General features: G+C 43.5%; 1 protein-coding gene across 1 annotated transcript in view; it reads left to right on the top strand.

Annotated features, from left to right (window-relative positions):
- Positions 1-20046, top strand: part of USP7 (ubiquitin specific peptidase 7) — a 3814244-nt gene that overhangs the window by 837748 nt on the left and 2956450 nt on the right. The window contains 1 exon segment of the mRNA XM_044088895.1: positions 15482-15570. Coding sequence (XP_043944830.1) covers positions 15482-15570 — 89 coding nt within the window.

The following is a 20046-nucleotide window of genomic DNA, read 5'->3' as shown; positions in this document are numbered from 1 at the left end:
ACAGGATTACTGCAGTTTGGGGATGTCCTCAGATAGATCTGTTTGCATCCCATCTCAATCATCAGCTGCCTCGCTTTTGCACCAGGTCCTTCCACAAAACAGCTTGGAGAGTGGATGCCCTGTCCTTCAGCTGGAGAAGCCTTTCAGCATATGCCTTCCCTCCTCTTCCTCTACTTCCTCGGGTATTGCTGAAAATAAAGCAGGACAAGCCCAAGTTCCTCATCTTGATTGCTCCAAATTGGCCTCGACAGTTTTGGTATCCAACTTTAAAGCTCTTGTTCTCGGGGCCTCCTTGGATTCTCCCACTGAACCCTTCGCTTCTGTCCCAGCATCAGGGTCAGTTACTACATTCCAATCTCAAGACCCTTTGCCTGGCAGCTTGGCTCTTCAAAGGAATTTGATTCCCTCTAGTCTTCCCAAACAAGTTTTGGATGTTCTTTTGGAAGCTAGCACTAGGAAATCCTATGCCTCTAAATGGAAGAGGTTTTCTATTTGGATGCAGGACCGAGGCTCTGATCCTCAGGTTCCTGATCTCTCTCTTCTATTTTGCTTTACCTTTCGGAGCTTTTATCTAAAGGACTTTCCTTTTCTTCCATTAAGATTCATGCTTCTGCTATCTCTGCTCATTTCAGTTCTGATCCTCCTGTTTTTTCTCATCCTCTGGTGAAGCAGTTCTTGAGAGGAGCTAAAAATTTGCGGCCTCCAAGGACCCCTCCTGTCCCTGCCTGGGATCTTAATTATGTTTTAGAAAAACTTACTTTGCCTCCTTTTGAGCCTGCTGCATCTTCAGATATTAAGTTTCTATCCTGGAAGACTGTTCTTTTGTTAGCATTGACCTCTGCCAGAAGGGTCTCAGAGTTGCAAGCTCTCATGGCTGTGGAACCATACCTTATTTTCCATCAGGACAGAGTTTCCTTGAGGACCAATCCTACTTTCATGCCTAAGGTGATTTGAAAGTGGCTTTAAATCAGACAATTCACCTTCCTACTTTCTTTCCAAATCCTCAAAATAAAGGGAAAGGATTTTGCATTCATTAGATGTGCACAGACAGCTACGATTTTACCTGAACAAGACTAAAGATTTCAGAAAGTCTAACCAATTGTTTGTTTCCTTTGCCTCCAGTTCTCTTGGAAAACCTATTTCTAAACAAACTATTTCCAAATGGATTGCTTATGGAATCAGATTTTGTTACACTCATCATGGGAAACAGTTTCCAGGTACCATTAGAAGTCACTCTACTAGAGCAGCTGCCACTTCTACAGCTTTCCTCAGAGGAGTCCCTACCAAGGATATTTTGGAAGCTGCCACTTGGAGTTCTGTGCATACTTTTTCCAAGCACTACAATCTGCGCTTGTTTTCTAAGTCCAGGGCAGGCTTTGCCTCTGCTGTCTTGCAGGGTATTCTTGCCTCCCCTTCTATCTAAAGCCTCCTCCCCTTTTACACTGCTTTGGGATTCCACCCTACAGTTATGACTGCAACAGTGAAACACGAAGAACATAGTACAGTTGTGTACACCTACCATAAATGTAGATGTTAGAGTGTCTTCACTGTTGCAGTCGGGGTTTCCCTCCCTCCTATCCCCTCTTTTCCTTTTTTGTGGTGTATTTGTGTTTCCTTGTTGGATTCATTTTTGATTTGTTGGGGACTTCTGACATCTGGGGCAAGAAAGACTGGAGAAGATGGCGTCGGCTGAGGGCTATGTACCAGAGCGTACTGACTTCAGGGTACTAGCTTATACAGCTGACGCCAGACCCAGACTTTGGGATTCTGGCCGACCTCGGGCTGCCTGCCGGCAGGAGCACCCTACAGTTATGACTGCAACAGTGAAGACACTCGAACATCTACATTTATGGTAGGTGTACACAACTGTACTTTCCTGCCAGGAAAACTAAATACACTGGCAGACGAACTAAACAGAAACCTCATGGACCCACACGAGTGGAAGCTGGAACCAAAGACTTTCAACATGTTGATAAACAAATGTGGTAGCTCAGTTTTAAACCTGTTTGCCTTCCCCCAGAACTACTAATTGGACAAATTCTGCACAAGGACTCCCCACAAACAAGCATGAAAATTGGATGCTCTGTCCTTAAGAAGGAAAAATCAGTTTATGCCTTTTCTCCTCTGCCTCTCCAAAGTACTACTAAAGATCAAACAGGACAAACCAAGGGCGATACTGATTGCACCAGACTGACCTCTCCACCACTGGTGTGTACCCTCTTTTGCGCAGTTTGTCACTGCTGGCTCCATGGCACCTTCCTCAGACCCCTACCCTGCTGTCACAGCAGGAGAGCCAGATTCTGCACACTCTGCTTCAAACCCTGAACCTGGCTAATTACCTAATCTCTCTATTACCATCCCTCAGTAAACAAGTGCTGGATGTCATTTTGGAGGCAAGGAGGCCTAGTACTAGAAAATCTTATGCTGAAAAATGGAAAAGATTCTGTGCCTGGAACCAGACTCAAGGGATGGACACAGCAGCACCCAATTTACCTCAGATTCTTCAATACTTAACTGAGATGCTTCACAAGGGCCTTTCTTTTTCCTCCCATCAAAATTCTTTCTACAGCCATTTCAGCTTACTACAACACAGAACCACCCCTCTTCTCTCATCCACTGCTCAAGCAGTTCCTCAGAGGGGCCAGAAACTTAAGACCACCCAGGAGAGCCCCAACTCCACCCTGGACATTAACTTTGTATTGGAAAAACTCACTCTTCCTCCTTTTGAGCCAGCAGCACGTGCAGAGTTAAAATTCCTTTCTTGGAAAACAGCCTTGCTTTTAGCAATCACTTCAGCAAGAAGGGTTTCTAAATTACAGGCCTTTATGGCATTGGAGCTTTTCATCTTTCATGCGGTCAGGGTGTCCCTCAGGACCAGTCTCTCCATCTTGCCCAAGGTGGTATCCAGTGTGGCTCTTAAGTAGTCCATTCGTTTGTCAACCTTCTTTTCTAATCCACAGAACAAAGGGGAACTGATACTGCACTCCTTAGATGTGCACAGACAACTTAGATTTTACTTGGGACAGGACTAAACCTCAAAGGAAATCAGAACAACTGTTGGTGGCATTTACTGCAGGAGCAGAGGTGAAGGCAATTTCAAAGCAAACCATTCCTAAATGAATAAGTCATTGCATTAATTTCTGCTATAAGCACCATGGAAAACCTATCCCACAGGGGATTAGACCCCCATTCAACCAGGGCTGCATCTACCTCTACAGCCTTTCTCAGAGTTGTTCCTACCAGGGACATCCTAGAAGCTGCTACCTGGAGTTCTGTACATACTTTTACCAAGCATTACCATTTACCAATTTTCTCTAAATCCAGAGCTGGCTTTGCCACTGCAGTCTTGCAGGGCCTTATAGCTGGTCCTAATGCTATCTAAATTCCTCCTCCTATCCTTAGCTTTGGGAATGTACCCAAATGTGATGACTGCAACAGTGAAACACAAAGAACATAGTGCAGATGTTCTTGGTGTTTCACTGTTGCAGTCATTACATTTAGGGTAATCTGCTGGCAGGTTGCCCTCAGTCTGCCTGGTTAACAAAGTCTTGGGTCCTGCGTTGGTTGCTGTCCCTTATTCCGTGACGTCAGGTCGTCAGGGGTGTAAAACATGCAGCAGACACCATTACACCAGTCTTTCTTGCTGCGCAGTGCCCGAAGCAGCAGTTTGCAAGTGCCGGTCGGCCGACTCTTGAAATTTGTGTTTTCGAGTTTCAGATCAAAGTCAACTAAAAAGCTAAGTACCCCATTGGGGAAACTTTTTCTTGCTCCCTACCGATGTCAGTAAAAGTTGTTAATTGTATTACTTGTGGGAATCAAATATCTCATAAGGATTTTCATTTGTACTGTATTCCTCGCCTAGGCTCTGACCACAACGTACCTTGCCGTCTGTTCTGTGCTTTATTTAATCAACGCACTGTCAAGCGTCTACATTTTTGCTTCTAAATATTTTGGCTCACACTTCAATTATCCACCAATGTCGTCTGTTAGCAATTAGACTACTGGAATACCTAGAAAATGCAAAGAAAAAGACAGGCCGTGGAGGTCCAAAACTGCCAACAACGCTTCTCCTAAGCCACTCGCTAGTTTGCCGGTACTCAGTGAGGCGCTTTCGTAGCCCCTGATACCCGCTACTTCTGATTCGTAGACCTCTACTGAGACCCATTTGGAGTCCAGTATGCCGCGAGATGCTTCAATTGTGGAACCCACGGATGTCTCTACCTTGGATGGGTCCTGAGCCGCTGTGCAGGCACTGGCTTCTGAGAGGGTATTCAGACTTACAGATTTGTATATTAGATGCCATCTTCAAAACTAAGGCCAAAATCTCGACCTTTGCCTAAAAAAAACAACGCCTGAGCCACATGTGCAGGCCCCTATGCCTAAAAAACAAATGATCAAAATGGCTGAGGATTTAATTACTCTGATTAGGGGTAGCCACCCCCCCCCCCTTTCTAAGAGGCCTAGGCAAGATGTTGATTGACTCCACTGAACAGGATTTTATCTCTTCTGACTCTTCTAATGAACACGAATTGTCTATACCTACTTTACTTATGAGGACTCTGATGCAGAAGATTCCATTCCTTCTGCTTCTCCCTCTTGAGGATTTTTCTTTTGGGGAAACTTTGCATGCCTTAAGGGAACATTTCCTCTAGGAAAGTCAGAATTTGTCTGGATCTAAAAAGAGACATGGGGATTTTCTTTTTCAGCATATGCCTTTGGCTATACCTCCTGTTCTAGACATTGTTGATGTTTTTTCAGAATCTAGTATGGCTCCTGAGTCTCTGCCTCCGGCTCCTTGTAAGCCAGACAAGATACTACAGGGTTCCTGACTCCCACAAATTCCTTTTCAAAACTCCTGTTGCAGATCCTGAAACCATTTCTCAGGGTCCCAAGGGCATTAAGGCTTCTACTGCTAAAATTCCTACCCCTTTTGATAGAGATTCCAGGGCACTGGATAGATGAGGTAAGAATGTTTACACTTATGCAACCCTGGCAATCAGGGCTTTAAACTGTCAATTTCATATGCTGAAATATCAGCAGCATATCATGGGACTGCTTAAACAGAAAATAATGATTTCTGACTGTGTGGAAAATAAAGATTTACAGGACTTATTACATTCAGCTGCACAAGTTGGAAAACGTACTTTGCAATGTGGTTTTGATTCTTTGGAGGCCTCTTGCAGGGCTGCTGTAACTGGGTCTGTGCTAAGAAGGCATGTCTGGCTCAAAGAGCAAAATCTGCCTGATCATGTTAAAGCAAAATTGTTAGATGCTCCTTTACAACATGACCATCTCTTTGGTAATAAGACTGAAGAAGTTCTAAAAAAGATCAAGTTAAATCTATGCAAATTGTAAAAGATTTCTTAAAAGTATAACCTCCAAGATTTAGTAGACACTGGCCTACTAAGAACTGGTCCTTTCCAGTTCCTTCGAGAGCCACTCAAGTCAAACCCCGGCATTCCAAAGGCACCAGGTTTCAGTCCCAAGGGACTTTCAGAACAAAACAATGGAGTGCCCCCTCTTCCAAATCTGAAAACAACAAAACACCTCCCTATGGTTAGCAGTCTCAATGACTTCCCTTTGCACTTACCAAGCAGTTACCTTTTAGCTGCCCCTTTGGGGAGAAAACTGGCTCTTCATGCAAAAAACTGGCAACGTCTAACCCAGGACAAATGGGTTCTAAACATAGTATCCCAGGGATACAGATTTCATTTCCATACTTTGTCAATTCTGAACGGATGGCCAGACCTGCCCCCAAATCAGTAGGCAGAGGCCCAGAAACGAATACTTACCCTCATGAGCATGGGGGCTATTCAGCTAGTACCAGAAGAGGAAAAGGGACAAGGTTTCTATTCAAGACTTTTCCTGTTACCTAGAAAAAGACCAATCTTGGCGTCCAATTCTGGACTTATCTACTATAAATACCTTTCCGGACATCCCAAAATTCAAGATGCTGAATCTTCACCAGTTACTTCCTGTGCCCATTTAAAGAAGGCTTACCTGCATATCCCAATCAGGGAATCTTGCAGAAGATAACTCCATTTCAAAGCAGGCTTCTTGCATTACCAGTTCTCTGCACTGCCCTTAGGCTTATATACTGCACCCAAGGTCTTTACAAAGTGCTTGGCTCCAGTAATTGCATTTTTCAGACAAAGAAATATTCAAATATATCCATACCTGGACAATTGTCTAATTCGGGCAGAAAACAAGGACATTCTTCTAAAACATGTGGCGTTTGTAAAAAGGCTTCTAACTTGTCTAGGGTACACTATAAATGTAAAGAAATCACAACTGGTACCCTCTCAAAAAATTACATTCCTGGGTGCAAGCTTGAATACTACTGCCCAGATGGCTTTCCTTATGCCAGAGAAGCAAATTCATTTGGTGACTTACTTCAAACAGGTGGCCACAAAAACCCTGCTTTCTTCAAGGCAAATACTGCAAGCCTTGGGGTTCATGACCTCCTGCATTCTTCTAATTCCATATGCAAGGCTGCATATGAGGAAACTTCAGTGGTATTTAAGTCTATGGAGTCAGCATTGTCACAGCCTGGAAACAATGATTCCTATCATACCTTGCCTGCAACTAGAGTTCCTATGGTGGGCAGAGGTCTGCCACCAAATCAAGGGACTGCCATTCACACCACCTCCTGCCGCCCAAATCCTAACTACAGACGCATCAGACTATGCATGGGGGGCTCATCTGGCAGGGAGGTGCATTCAGGGCAAATGGAGCCCAAATTAAATGCACCTTCATAGCAATCAAAAAGAAATGCTAGCTGTACAGAATGCACTTGACAGCCTTAAAAGACTACCTTCGTCCAGGGCAATTACTAATAGACAGACAACACCACAGTTATGTGGTACATGAACAAGCAGGAGGGTACATACTCCCAACCTATTTGCAGACTAGCCATGGCATTGTAGAACACAGCCTTGACCTATCAAGTACAACTACAAGCTCAATTCCTGATGGGAAAGCTGAGTACTATGGCAGACAAACTAAGCAGAAATCTCATGGACCCACACAAATGGAGACTGGATCCACGGATTGTCAACCTGTTGAGACACAAATGGGGGAGCCAAGACAGATCTTTTTGTTTCACCCCAGAACTATCAGTTGGACAAATTTTGCACAAGAACTCATCACAAAACACCTGGAAAGTGGATACTTTATCCTTCAGCTGGAAAAACCTATCGGTCTATGCCTTTCCCCCTCTGCCTCTGCTCTCCAAAGTTCTACTAAAAGTCATACAGGACAAACTAAAAATTATTTTGATTCCTCCAGACTGGACTCGCCAACACTGGTACCCACTCCTGCACAGTGTGTAACACCTTCCACCATGGCACCTGCCTCAGACACCTTACTTACTATTTCAGCAGAACAACCAAATTCTGCACACTCAGCTCCAAACTTTGAATCTTGCAGCGTGGCTAATCACCTAAATTCGCCCTTAGAGTCCCTCAGCAAACCTGTGATGGATGTCATTTTGGAGGCGAGAAGACCTAGTACTAGAAAATCATTTGCTGACAAATGGAAGAGATTCTGTGCCTGTAATCAATCTCAAGGGATAAGCACAGTAGTGCTCAACATTCCTCAGATTTTGTAATACGTAACTGAGATGCTTTACAAGGGCCTGTCCTTTTCTTCCATAAAAATCCATGCTTCAGCCATTTCAGCTCATTACAACACAGAACCTCACCTCTTCTGTCATCCTCTGTTAAAGCAGCATCTCAGAGGGGCCAAAAACTTAAGACCACCCAGGAGAAGCTCCAACCCCTGCCTGGGACCTCAATTTTGCATTGGAGAAGCTCACTCTCCTGCCTTTCGAGCCAGCTGCTACTGCAGACTTAAAATTTCACTCCTGGAAACCAGCTTTCCTTTTAGCAGTCACTTCAGCTAGAAGGCTTTCCGAATTACGGGCTCTTATGGCAGTGGAGCCTTTCATTATTTTTCATGCGGACAGGGTATCTCTCAGGACCAATTCATCTTTCATGCCTAAGGCGGTATCCAGTGTGACTTTTAATCAGACCATTCATTTGCCAATTCTCTTTCCCAATCCACAGAACAAGGGGGGAGCGGATTCTGCATTCATTGGATGTACACAGACAACTTAGATTTTACTTAAATAGGATTAAATCTAAAAAAAAAAATCTGAACTGATGGTGGCATTTGCTGCAGGGGCAGACGGAAAGGCTATTTCAAAGCAAACCATTTCCAAATGGATAATCCATTGTATTCATTTCTGCTATATGCACCATGGAAAAACTATCCCCCAGGGATTAGATCCCGTTCCACCAGGGCTGCATCTACTTCAACAGCCTTTTTCAGAGGTGTTCCTACCAGGGACATTCTAAAAGCTGCTACCTGGAGCTCAGTTCATACTTTCACCAAACATTACCATTTACCACTTTTCTCTAAATCCAGAGCTTGCTTTGCCACCGCTGTCCTGCAGGGCCTCATAGCTGGTCCTAATGCTGTATAATTCCCTCCACCCAACCATAACTTTGGGAATCTACCCAAATGTAATGACTGCAACAGTGAAACATGAAGAACATAGTAAAGTTGTGTACACTTACCATAAATATAGATGTTCGAGTGTATTCACTGTTGCAATCCTGGTTACCCTCCCTGCAGCCCCCTATTTTTCTCTGGCTATACCTCTACTTTCTTTCACTATGCTTAAAAGCACTTTTGGTGTATTTGCTTTTTGTTGGAGGTATATTTTTGTGTTTTTAATTTTATTTGCTCCCCATTTGGGGGGCCACCTGACATCTGGGGCAAGAAAAACTAATGTAATGGCGTCGGCTGCATGTTTTATACCCTGAATACTTGACGTCACAGAAGAAGGGACAGCAACCAACTCAGGACCCAAGACTTTGTTAATTAGGCCGACTGAGGGCAACCTGCCAGCAAAATGTAATGTAATGACTGCAACAGTGAATACACTCGAACATCTACATTTATGGTAAGTGTACACAACTGTACTTTGTGTACACTTACCGTAAATGTAGATGTTTGAGTGTATTCACTGTTGTAGTCCTGGTTACCCTCCCTCCAGCCTTCTGACTTCGTTTGGCTATGCCTCTACTCTCCTTTTCTATGCTTAAAAGCTTTTTGGTGTATTTGCTTTTTTGTTGGAGGTATAACCTTGTATGTGTGTGTGTGTGTGTGTGTATATATATATATATATATATATATATATATATATATATATATATATATATAGATATATTTATATTTTATTGCTTCTCATTAGGGGGGCACCTGACATCTTGGGCAAGAAAAACTGATGTAATGGCGTCTGCATGCTTTATACCCCTGACTACCTGACATGAAGATGACAGCAACCGACGCAGGACCAAAGACTTCGATAATCAGGCCGACTGAGGGCTTCTGCAAGCAGATAACCCAAATGTGATGACTGCAACAGTGAATACACTTGAACATATACATTTATGGTAAGTGTACACAACTGTGCTTTCTTGCCTGCTCGGAGTGTCCTGTAGGGGGAAGTTTAGCCCTGCTTGCAAATGTTTGGGCCGCCATTGCGGACGACAAATGGGTACTCCGAACTGTGTTCCTGGGGCACAAGTTTTCTTTCCGCACCTTTCCAGTACCCAAAGGATTCCCGGAAGCTCCTCCAAACCAAAGGGCAGAAGTAGAAAAGCAAATTTTGTCTGTCACATCTGGGAGCAATAAAATCAGTATGTGCTCAGCAGGTAGGCCATGGATTCTATTCCAGACTTTTCCTAGTTCCAAAAAAGAAGGCACCTGGCATCCTGTCCTGGATCTGTCCATCCTGAACAATTTCTTGATAATTCCGAAGTTCAGAATGCTCACTTTGCATCAGTTACTGCCAATGTTAGAAAAGTATTCCTGGCTGGTAACATTGGATCTCAAGCTTATCTGCACATCCCTATCAGGGAAAGTTGCAGGCAATACCTTCCTTTCAGGGTGGGCAAGCAACATTATCAATTCTTTGCACTGCTCTGTGGCTTATCTACTGATACCAGAGTTTTCACATAGTGCATGGCTCCAGTCATTGCTTTTTGCAGGCAAAATAAAATTCAGATCTATCCATACATGGGCTGTCTAATTGAAGCAAATTCTCAGGAACAGCTGCTGAAGGATCTAGAATTTGTGAAGTCTTCTCTCTTCCCTGGGTTGCACACTCAACGTGGAAAAATCAAAAAGGTACCATCCAAAGAGATTACATTCCTGGGAGCTCGTCTGAATACAGCTGCCCAGATGATGTGTCTCACCCAGGAGAAGCAGACAGCTCTTTCAATTTACTTCAAGTATTTGGCAAACCTTTCCCAGCTCTCTGCAAGGAAATGCCTGCAAGCTGTGGGATTCATGGTCTCTTGCATTCTCATGATTCCATATGCGAAACTGCATATGAGGAAATTGCAGTGGTACCTCAAGAACACTTGGTGTCAACACACACCGGACCTGGATGTGATAATTCGTCTGCTTCCATGTTTGCAGACAGAATTTCTTTGGTGGGCAGCAGCCTGTCTACATAACAAAGGCATGCCTTTTCGCCCACCTCAGCCACTCAGGTTCTTACCGCAGACTCATCGGACTACGCCTGGGGAGCTCACCTGGATGGCAGATGCATACAGGGAAATTGGAGTGCCCAGCAGATGAACCTGCACATAAATTTAAAGGAGTTGATCACAGTCCAGCAGGCTTTACTAGCTTTCAAGCATCTTCTTTCTCCAGGGACCCTTCTTGTCAGGACAGAGAACACAGGCATGTGATACATCAACAAGCAGGGAGGGACTCATTCTTACCACCTGTGCAGACTGAGCATGAGTCTTTGGTACATAGCAGCATCCCTGGGCCTACATCTGCTAGCTCAGTTTTTTCAGGAAGGCTCAGTGTTTTGTCAGACCAGTTGATAAGACATACCCTGGATCCTCAAGTGGCAGCTGAATAGAGCAGTTTTTCACGGCATCATTGAACGCTGGGGCACTATTCAAGTGGATCTCTTCTCCTCTACAGACAACCATCTTCTACCTCTTTTTTGCACCGACAGCATCACAACAGATCCTGGAGAGTGGATGCCCTGTCCTTCCCTTCGATGCTGTTGTCAGTTTATGCCTTCCGTCCTCTTCCCAGAGTATTGTTGAAGATCCGGGACGAACGACCATGGACTATTCTCATAGCTCCGGACTGGCCCAGGCAGCATTGGTATCCACTGCTTTGCCGTCCCTCCCATTTTCTTCCTTGGCATCTTCCTGTGAGGCCAGATCTTTTGGTTCAGGAAGGGGGAAATGTTCTACATCCTCATGTTCAGTCTCTCCATTTGGGAGCTTGGCTCATTGTGTGACTCCATCCTATTCTTTTTCCATGTCCCAGCAGTGGTTGACATGCTGAAGGAGGCCTAGCACTAGGAAGTCTTATGCTGGCAAATGGGAAAGATTCTCTCTTTGGATGCAGGCTAGAGAGGAATCTTCTCAGCCTACCCTTCCTCTGATCCTTTAATACCTGGCTGATTTGCTTCAGGGTGGTCTTTCTTTTTCCTCTGTCAAGATCCATGCTTCAGCCATTTCTGCTCATTGTTGTTTTGAACAACCCATTTTCTCTCATCCTCTGTTGGAAATATTTCTCAGAGTTGCTTGCAACTTAAAACCTTCCAGAAGGACGCTTACTCCAGCCTGGGATCTTAATTTTGTTAGAGAAACTCCCTCTTCCTTATTTTGAGCCAGCTGCCACTGCAGATATAAAGTTTCTGTCGTAGAAGACTGCCTTCGTCTTGGCTGTAACTACAGCAAGGAGGGTTTCGCAGCTGCAGGCTTTAATGGCTGTGGAGACTTTTCTTATTTTCCATGCAGGTAGGGTCTCTCTGAGAACCAACCCGTCCTTTATGCCTAAGGTGGTTTCTAACCTGACTTTCAGTTCATGCATCTTCCTACCTTTTTTCCTAATACTCGAAATAGGGGTGAGAGGATGGTTTTACCTTCACATGTGCGTAATGGACATGAATGAAATACAAAAGTCCAAAAGGACTTTTACAAGTTTTCATAAAGCCGAAAACCAAATGCATCGAATGTGCAATGACCGAATGCACAGTAGCGTTCGCTCATTGAAGATTCGGCATTTTTGTTGCGAGGCGCATTATAGTGGGGATCGGGAAGTGAACCCTTTCACCACTGTAGTGCGACCTCGGAGTTAAAATAAAGTGAGGTGGGGTGTGGGGGGTGTAGCCTCACCACATGGGAGGTGCAGGGAGGGGCAAACCCCCTAAATTACGCTTTGTCTTTGAATTGAAGTTCTAAAATCAGCTCGTCTGGTTTTCGATTTGCTGATTTTTGAACTTCAGTGCAAATCGGAATGACTATTTTCGTCATTCCGGTTTGCACATAGGGCCATTTGGTAGGTTGATTTTTAACCTTTCAAAGGTAAACCGAGAGGATCCTACATTCTCTTGATGGGCATAGCTCAAGTTTTACCTGGACAGGACTAAAGACCTTCAGAAATCAGCTCAGCTATTGGTCAGCTTTGCCCCTGGAGCCCAGGGCAAGGCTATTTCTAAGCAAACCATTTCTAAATGGATTGCTCATTGTATTACTTTGATGTTCCTTTCAAGGCAAGGTTTCCCCTCAAGGGGTTAGGACCCACTCAACTAGAGCAGCTTCCACTTATGCAGCCTTTTTAAGGGGGGTCCCTACTAAAGACATTTTATAAGCTGCTACATGGCCTTCTGTTCATACTTTCACAAAGCATTATAATTTGTTTTTGTTTTCAAAGACCAGGGCAGGGTTTGCCACTACTGTTCTTCAGGGCATTATCTCCAATCAGTGATTCTGTTGGTTCCTCCTCCCCTTTTCTCTGGGCTTTGGTATTCAACCCATTGGTTAAGACTGCAACAGTGAAACACGATGAACATAGTACAGTTGTGTTCACTTGCCATAAATGTAGATGATAGTGTATTCACTGTTGCGGTCCTGCTTTCCCTCCCTTCTTCCCCCTTTTTTCTCTTCCTAAGGTACAGGCTACATTTAGTTTAAGCCTTGTTTTCTGGGGGCTTCTGACTGTTATGGCAAGAAAGACTGAGGAAGTTATGTAAGCTGCCTCCTTTTGTATTGGACGCCCTGACGTCCTTTACAACCGATGACAGCCAACGTCATTTTTACTTACCTTTGGTATTTTGGCCGATCAAGGGCTACCGGGAGCCGGATAACCCATTGGATAGGACTGCAACAGTGAATACACTCTAACATCTACATTTATGGTATGTGTACACAACTGTACTTTCCTCTTTAGGGATGGGTCCCCCAGAGATGCTCTTCTGCGTGCTTGGCCCCCAGCTCTCCTATACACACTTTCTCCAGTCTGCCTGATATTCAAGCTTCTTTATAAGGTAGCCCATTGCAGAGTGACAGTGATCCTCATTGCTTTGCTTTTGGCCTCATCAGGTGTAGTTCCCCTTTCTGTTGCCTCTTCTGAGATGCCCACCTTGGGTGCTGAATCCCACTATGGATCTTATTTCTCTTACAGTGGGTTTGGATCCACCCAACCTTTACTTACTCAATTTAACAGCATGGTTTCTTCATTTTCCTTGATGGCCAGAAAACCCAAGCTGTCAGACAATGGTGTGCCTGTTTTGTCCTGTTTCCAGAAGTCTACCAGGAAAATGTATGTAAGTAAATGGAAGTGTTTTGCAGTTTGGGTGGGCTTGCATGTGTTTGATTCCCTCGGTCTCCCTTAGAGGTTTTTTTTTGCTGATTTACAATTGGCTGTAGTTATTCTGTGAGTAAGATGCAGTTGGCAGCAAAATCTCATTATTTTGGCAGGACATTGTTCTCCTGACTGCTCTAAAAATTTCCAAAACCTTTCTCAAAGGTACATGTCTTTTTTTTGCGCCCTTCAGTTCGGGACCTTGTCCGTCTGTGTGATTTACCATTTGTGCTGCCAGTCCTTGCAGGTACTCCTCTTGAGCCTTCTTTGTCACATTTCAAGTCTACAAGACCTTGTTCTGCCAGAGTGTGACCGAGCTACAGGCTCTCTGCTTTTCCTCCATACTTGATTCGAACAAACCCTTCTTTCCTTCCTAAGGTGGCCACTGAGAGTAATTTGAGTCAGTCTGTTCATCTGCCTGCATTTTTCCCCAATTTGTTGAATAAGGACATATACTTGTTGCATTGTTTGGATGTGCATAGATAATTGGGATTTTACTTGGGCAGCGCAGTGTCTTTCAGAAAACCCAATCAGTTTCCTTCCTATTGTAAAATCAGTATTGGGTAAGTCTGTTTCTAAAGTGACATTATCAAAGTGACTGTCGGACTTAAATTCCTTTGCTTGTACCGTGAGAGGAATGCTTTGCATGTTAAATCTAAAGGTTGCTCCACTAGAGTGTGCAGTAGTGACTTGGGTGGGCTTTCACACTTTGTATCTCACTACAGGCTGGGCATTCAGTCCAAGTCCAGGGCTTCTTTTGGCTCCAGCAATTTGTGGAATATCCTTCCATAGATCCTCCCAGGGGTGTTACATGGCTGGGGAGTCTGTCTTGCAGATTGAAGCGAAATGGAAAAGACAGCATCAGATACGAAAGTTATGTTTTTACTGGAATGGTAGATCCGTGCTGTCTCTCAATCTGTTCAACCTCTCCTACCTGTTTGGCAGGTCTCTTGCCTTTGGATGACCGAGTGGGAGAGGTTTTATCACTCCATTTCTTGGAGTCTTTCGTTGTCGTATTTTATGTAGGAATTTTGCCTTGGTGTTAGATTGAGAAAAGTCAGACTCAATCTGATGTATCCTCTAGGTAGCAGGGGTATTGAGTAGAAATGAGTTTAAGTCTTGTGGATTTGGCTGTTGCTGTTTCCATGTCTGATCTGATAATCCATAGGTTGAACCAGATGTAAGTGGACAACATGAATGTGTCTTTATGGTAAGTACATAGCTTTTGTTTATGTTTGTACTTGATAAATGTGCAGGACCAAATCCATCTTTCTGTATTGCAATTAATGTGTAGTTAGCCTGGCTCTGTAAGTCTCCGTAGAGTTTCTGTTCAGCTTCTTAATTTGAACATTCTTTGTACAGGCTGACGGGTCTGAAGCTGTTTCTTTTATGCATAGGATTATGGGTAAAAACAAAAGGAGATGGCTATCTTGCAAAACTTTCAGGTGTCAGTTTATTCATCTGGCCTTCGAGTAAGAGGGGGATGATGGACCTGGTGCTAGATGTCTACCGTTATGGAATGTACATGATTTAATGTTAATGCGCTGACATTGTATTGCACAGTAAATGGCTGTGTTGCAGATGTGGATCCTAATGCATATAGCTTGCAGGGGAAGTTTGACTGAATGTGGGGATTTTGTTGTAAAAGCTTTGGTTAGTTTTTGGTGTTCAGTGTGTGCAATCTTTCTCTTTAGTCAGTAAATTGCAATAAAGTAAGTTTACAAGTGAAATCTAATCTTGGATGATCTAAAATATTGGTTGCTTCTTAATTTGTCATCTGTTTCTCTTTTAGGAAGTAACTGATCCTGATAAAGGGTTTATAGATGAGGACAAGGTTACATTTGAAGTTTATGTGCAAGCAGATGCACCACATGGAGTTGCGTAAGTATTTGCCAATATAATTAACACCTATGAATAACTTAATGTTTCTTTTAATTGTAGTTTCTTGTAATGCTTCCAACTGTTGTGTTTTTCTGCTTTTCACATGAGAGCAAAGCAGAAAGATGTAGGAACTTGTTTGCCATTCTAAAGAGCAGTTGCATTTTCATGTACTAATTCTGAGACTACCGATTCTGTGAGATTTGCGTTTACTTAAATATGCCAAAGTCCTCTTTATATACATTTTGCTGAGTGCACTTTGAGTGTCAAACGTAAGCACAGCAACATAATGTGAAAGTAAGTTCTGTTGTGCAGAGAATACTGAGTGATGGGGGATTATCTTGGACAGTGTTGGTTTTAAATTGTGGATATGATGGTGGCTGACATGGAAAAAAGGCTTTTGCAGACACTTGAAGTTCTGTGAAGCAGAAGTTGGCATTCAATTAGCAGCCCTGGCACTGGAGCATCCAGGAAGGACAGGAGAGGAGTCCAGGTGCTTGGGACACTTATTCTTGGGGATGTCTCCTCTGAGAGACAGGGCAAGCGTGATCTCTCTGTTGGAGAATCGAGAGACCACTAGTACTTTTGTGGTAGGATTTACAGGGCTGCTTGGAGGAAATGCCCCCTTGCAGAAAGTGAAGGGACGCCTTCTGCAGTCCAGCTCTTTGCACGTCCTTTCTCAGGTATCCCACCAACTGTGATCTGTTGGGGCCAAGAGAAAACATTGAACTACCCCTCATATCTGCTTGGATGGACAGCCTGTCTTGGTTGGCCCTTACCTACTAGGGGATGAATGAGCTCATACACTGAGAAGAGGGTTTGAGGTTTGGTAGATAGCAAAATAAGGACAAAGAAAAGGTTGTGTACTTATTCTTTGTACAAAGTTTTTCTTTGCAACCATTTGTTCTAGACTGCTGACAGGTTTTATATACCAGGCTGTGGCTGCTTTATTTTGAAGCATGTTTTGTTAACTTGGTGTCTAGTATAGAGTCTTGAGTGATGTTTGTCAACGTCTTCCATGCGTCACAAAGCTCGGAAGTGGCTTTGCGTAGTAAGCAAAAGGAATATGATGCAGAAGGTCCCCTCTGCTCTGTTTTATGGCAGCTATTTTACTGAGCATCAAGGTTTTTTAGTGCTACATGTAAATTTAGTAGCGTTTGAGTGTATCCTCTTAAAATTTGCCCCTTTCTCAGCTTGGTACACTCCTTTGCACAGATTCTTCCATAGTGCAATGATTTGAAGACATCTGTTCCATGCAGAATCTATACAAAACATTTCAGAATATGCATATGCTTATGCAGGTCATGCAGAAAATTCTTTTCTGTTACTGTTTATAATGGAAGTTTCTGAGAAGGGTGAAGAAGAGAACTGCAGGACAGTACTGTTTCACACTGCTCAGATTGCTGACCTGTGTAAGCACTGTTTAGTGCTTACATTTAAAATGACATGTCCCACGTGGTGACATAAGTCTTGGAGCCTGTCTATGTGCATCTGTGTTGGTCTGAATTTTGCAGTCAGTCTGTGTGACTGAGTACAGAAGGTGGAGTGGAACATGACTGTAGTGCAGCTGTCACACTTGACCTCATTTTCTCAGGCAGTCTGATAACCTGCAGTGTGTGTGCATGCGTGTGGAAAATTTGTGTGGAGGTACATACACTTGTTGATTTGTGCAGGTTGTCTGATACTGCTGTGCATAGTTTTTCCCTATATTGAGCTGCATCTTGAACGCTGTACAAAACTTCAATTTCTCTTGGCTTTTAATTTTTCCCTGAATTCTTTTTAACTTCAAAGAAACCTTCTTTAAGTGAGGAATTTTCATATACTGTTTATCCCATAGGTTTGTGTGTGTGATCCATGTGGCTTTTGAGCATTGTGATGCAACTGAAACTGACCTTGGATTCCCCCATCTTGAGCTGCCATAAGGAAAGGTGTGCTCTTTTCTCAGGTAGGGTAGTGTTGGCTGCCACTAATAGCCACTGCATCCAAGAAGAGTTCCTCCTAACAACATCTTTTACTGCGTAGCCAGCCTCAGCTAAGCTTCTTGATGAGCATTTATGTGGCTGCTTGTAAACGGTCAACCTATAGTTAGTGCCTAGTGTTCTTATTCCTGCATCAAGGCACTAACACCCACCTCTTTCCTAAAGTCATTTATTTTTACACCCACCTTTAATGTCAGAAGCCACTTTGTATCAGGGGCAGCTTTTTAGACACCTAAAACAAAGCTGTACTGCAGTGATTACAGTTTGTCTGCTAGTACCAAAACTTTTACAAGAGCAGTCTCCCTCTGCTTAAAGGTTCTACTAGTTTACACCAAATTCATCCCCTAATGTAAAGCAGTCTCTGGTAAGTGGAGCCAGTGCAATTGCCGTACTTTAGGTCACATTACTTGATTCCTCTTATGCTTTGGCTGTCAGTCTTACCTCCCTCTACTCATAGCATGGCCATCTGAATTATTTCTTTATCTTTTATGATTGGGTTATCTCACACATTTGTGAACAGTTATTTATTTTTTTAACTTCAAGTTTGTTGTAGTATTCATTGTTGCAGCCAGAGCTTTGGCCGATACCATCTCACCAGAGCTTTAAGTATGTTTGTGGTAAGCAAAAGGATGAGATGCTGATGCCAGTTTCAGAGCTTTCTTGATGTGTAGTGCATCTAACCACAAGTGCTACGTAGTGCTCAGTCCATTAATTGGTTTCCTTCCAGCAGCCAGATGAATACCCTGTAGTGGTGTTTATTTTGTCTTAACTTTATACCTGCTTCATTAATTTTTTTTCATATCTATTTCTTACTCTAGTGTAGTGTATTTTGACAAAGATAATTATGTGGTGTGCAGTACACATCCTCATGAAGAGGATATGTGTTGGGGAATAAAGGGTATCTAGTGCGACTAGGGTTTCACAGAGGTGCATGGCTTCACATATGGAGAGGTTCTTTTGCAGCCTTTTCCCATGGAATTGGTATCATCCAAGGCCTCTGAATACTGTCAGTGTGCAGGCATGCATACCAATTTTATTTTTTTTTGTGCATCCTCCCAAACCAAAGTTTCTGATTTCTCCCTCATGACTGATGCCCTTTCAGCTTTGAAGAACAGCAGTGTGATTTCAGAAGAGGAAGGCAGGATCCATGGAGTTTCTCACCTGTGACGTAAGGCATCGGAGTAGCTGTTAATGATATTTCAGGGTACCAAACACTGAAGCACAAACTAGTGTCTGCTAGCTTCCCTCAACCCATGTTGGGCAGTGCCTCTTTCTGTACCACTTGCTGGGCTTCTTCTGACTCCTTAGTCCACCATCCTTTTGGTGAGGATTGCAGTAGTGAATAATGTAAGGAACGCTGTACATTTGTGTGGGATATAACGGATACAGCTTGGGGTACTGCAACAGTGATCTGTTAGAACATCTACTGTTATGGGAAGCTTGCTTGCATAACTGTACCTTACCCAACAGGATGGATTTAAACAGAGAATGGCTCTTAATCTAAACCTCAAGATCTTAAATCTGTCTGTATGATAGGCTTTTGATTTCTTTCAGACACCTTTGCTCTGAGGTTGTGTTTCAGGTGCTAAAGGAGGCAGTGAGATCCACTACTAAAATAACCTCTTCCATAATGAAAAGTTTCTTTGTATGGAGCCATAGTAGAGGTTAGGACCAAATTCATTATCAGTCTGTATAATCCTTAAATATTTGTGTGAATTCCTTAACTCAGGCAGAGAATGCTTCCATTAAAGCACATCTGTCAGGCGTTTCAGCTTGTCAACATATCGATGCACCTATTCATGCTATCAGTTCAATTTCTTAAAGCCGTCCAAGTCAGGTCCCTTAGGTAACCAGTCCCTCCTCTATGGGACCCGAGTTATGTTCTGGAAAAGGTAACCTTATCAACTTTTGATTATGCTTTTTTTTTGTGCTTCCTTCAAGTTTCTCGACTAGGAAAACGGTGCTCCTGGTTGCTGTAAACTCGGACAAGAGTCAGTCAGTTGCAGGCTGTTGTGTATTCTTCTGTGTCCTTCTATTCATATGCTGCAGTATTAATCACATTAGCCCTCCTCCGATTGACTCCATGCATCCAGCCTGCATACAGAAGTTTAGATGCTACTGCAAGGTACCTGTGACACCACACATCACTCAGATTACAATGGTCATAAATGGACATTGGGTTTAAACTGATGTCATCACGCACCAACCTCAGAACTTTACTGCTGCCTGCTCGATCAGCTGCTCCAGATGTTTGGTTGCCAGATCGGTGGTGATTCCTACTTTCAGGTATGTGCCTCGTTGAGGGGGGGGGGGTTCTTTTCTCTCTCCAGTTCTTAGTGCTACTGTGTTTTGTGGTGACTTGTCAGCTAGGAAGGGCAAGTGTCATTGTGAAAGGCAAATTCCACATAAAGGTGACCCACGACCTCTGCCTCTTCTGTTTAGTCCCAGATCACAACCACATCACTTGCGATATCTGCAAGTCATTCGTCCCCAAGACCCT

The sequence above is a fragment of the Protopterus annectens genome, chromosome 12.part0, assembly GCF_019279795.1.
Source record: "Protopterus annectens isolate FY-2018-M chromosome 12.part0, PAN1.0, whole genome shotgun sequence".
Lineage (NCBI taxonomy): Eukaryota > Metazoa > Chordata > Ceratodontiformes > Protopteridae > Protopterus > Protopterus annectens.
This window is presented reverse-complemented; position numbering and strand designations above follow the sequence as displayed.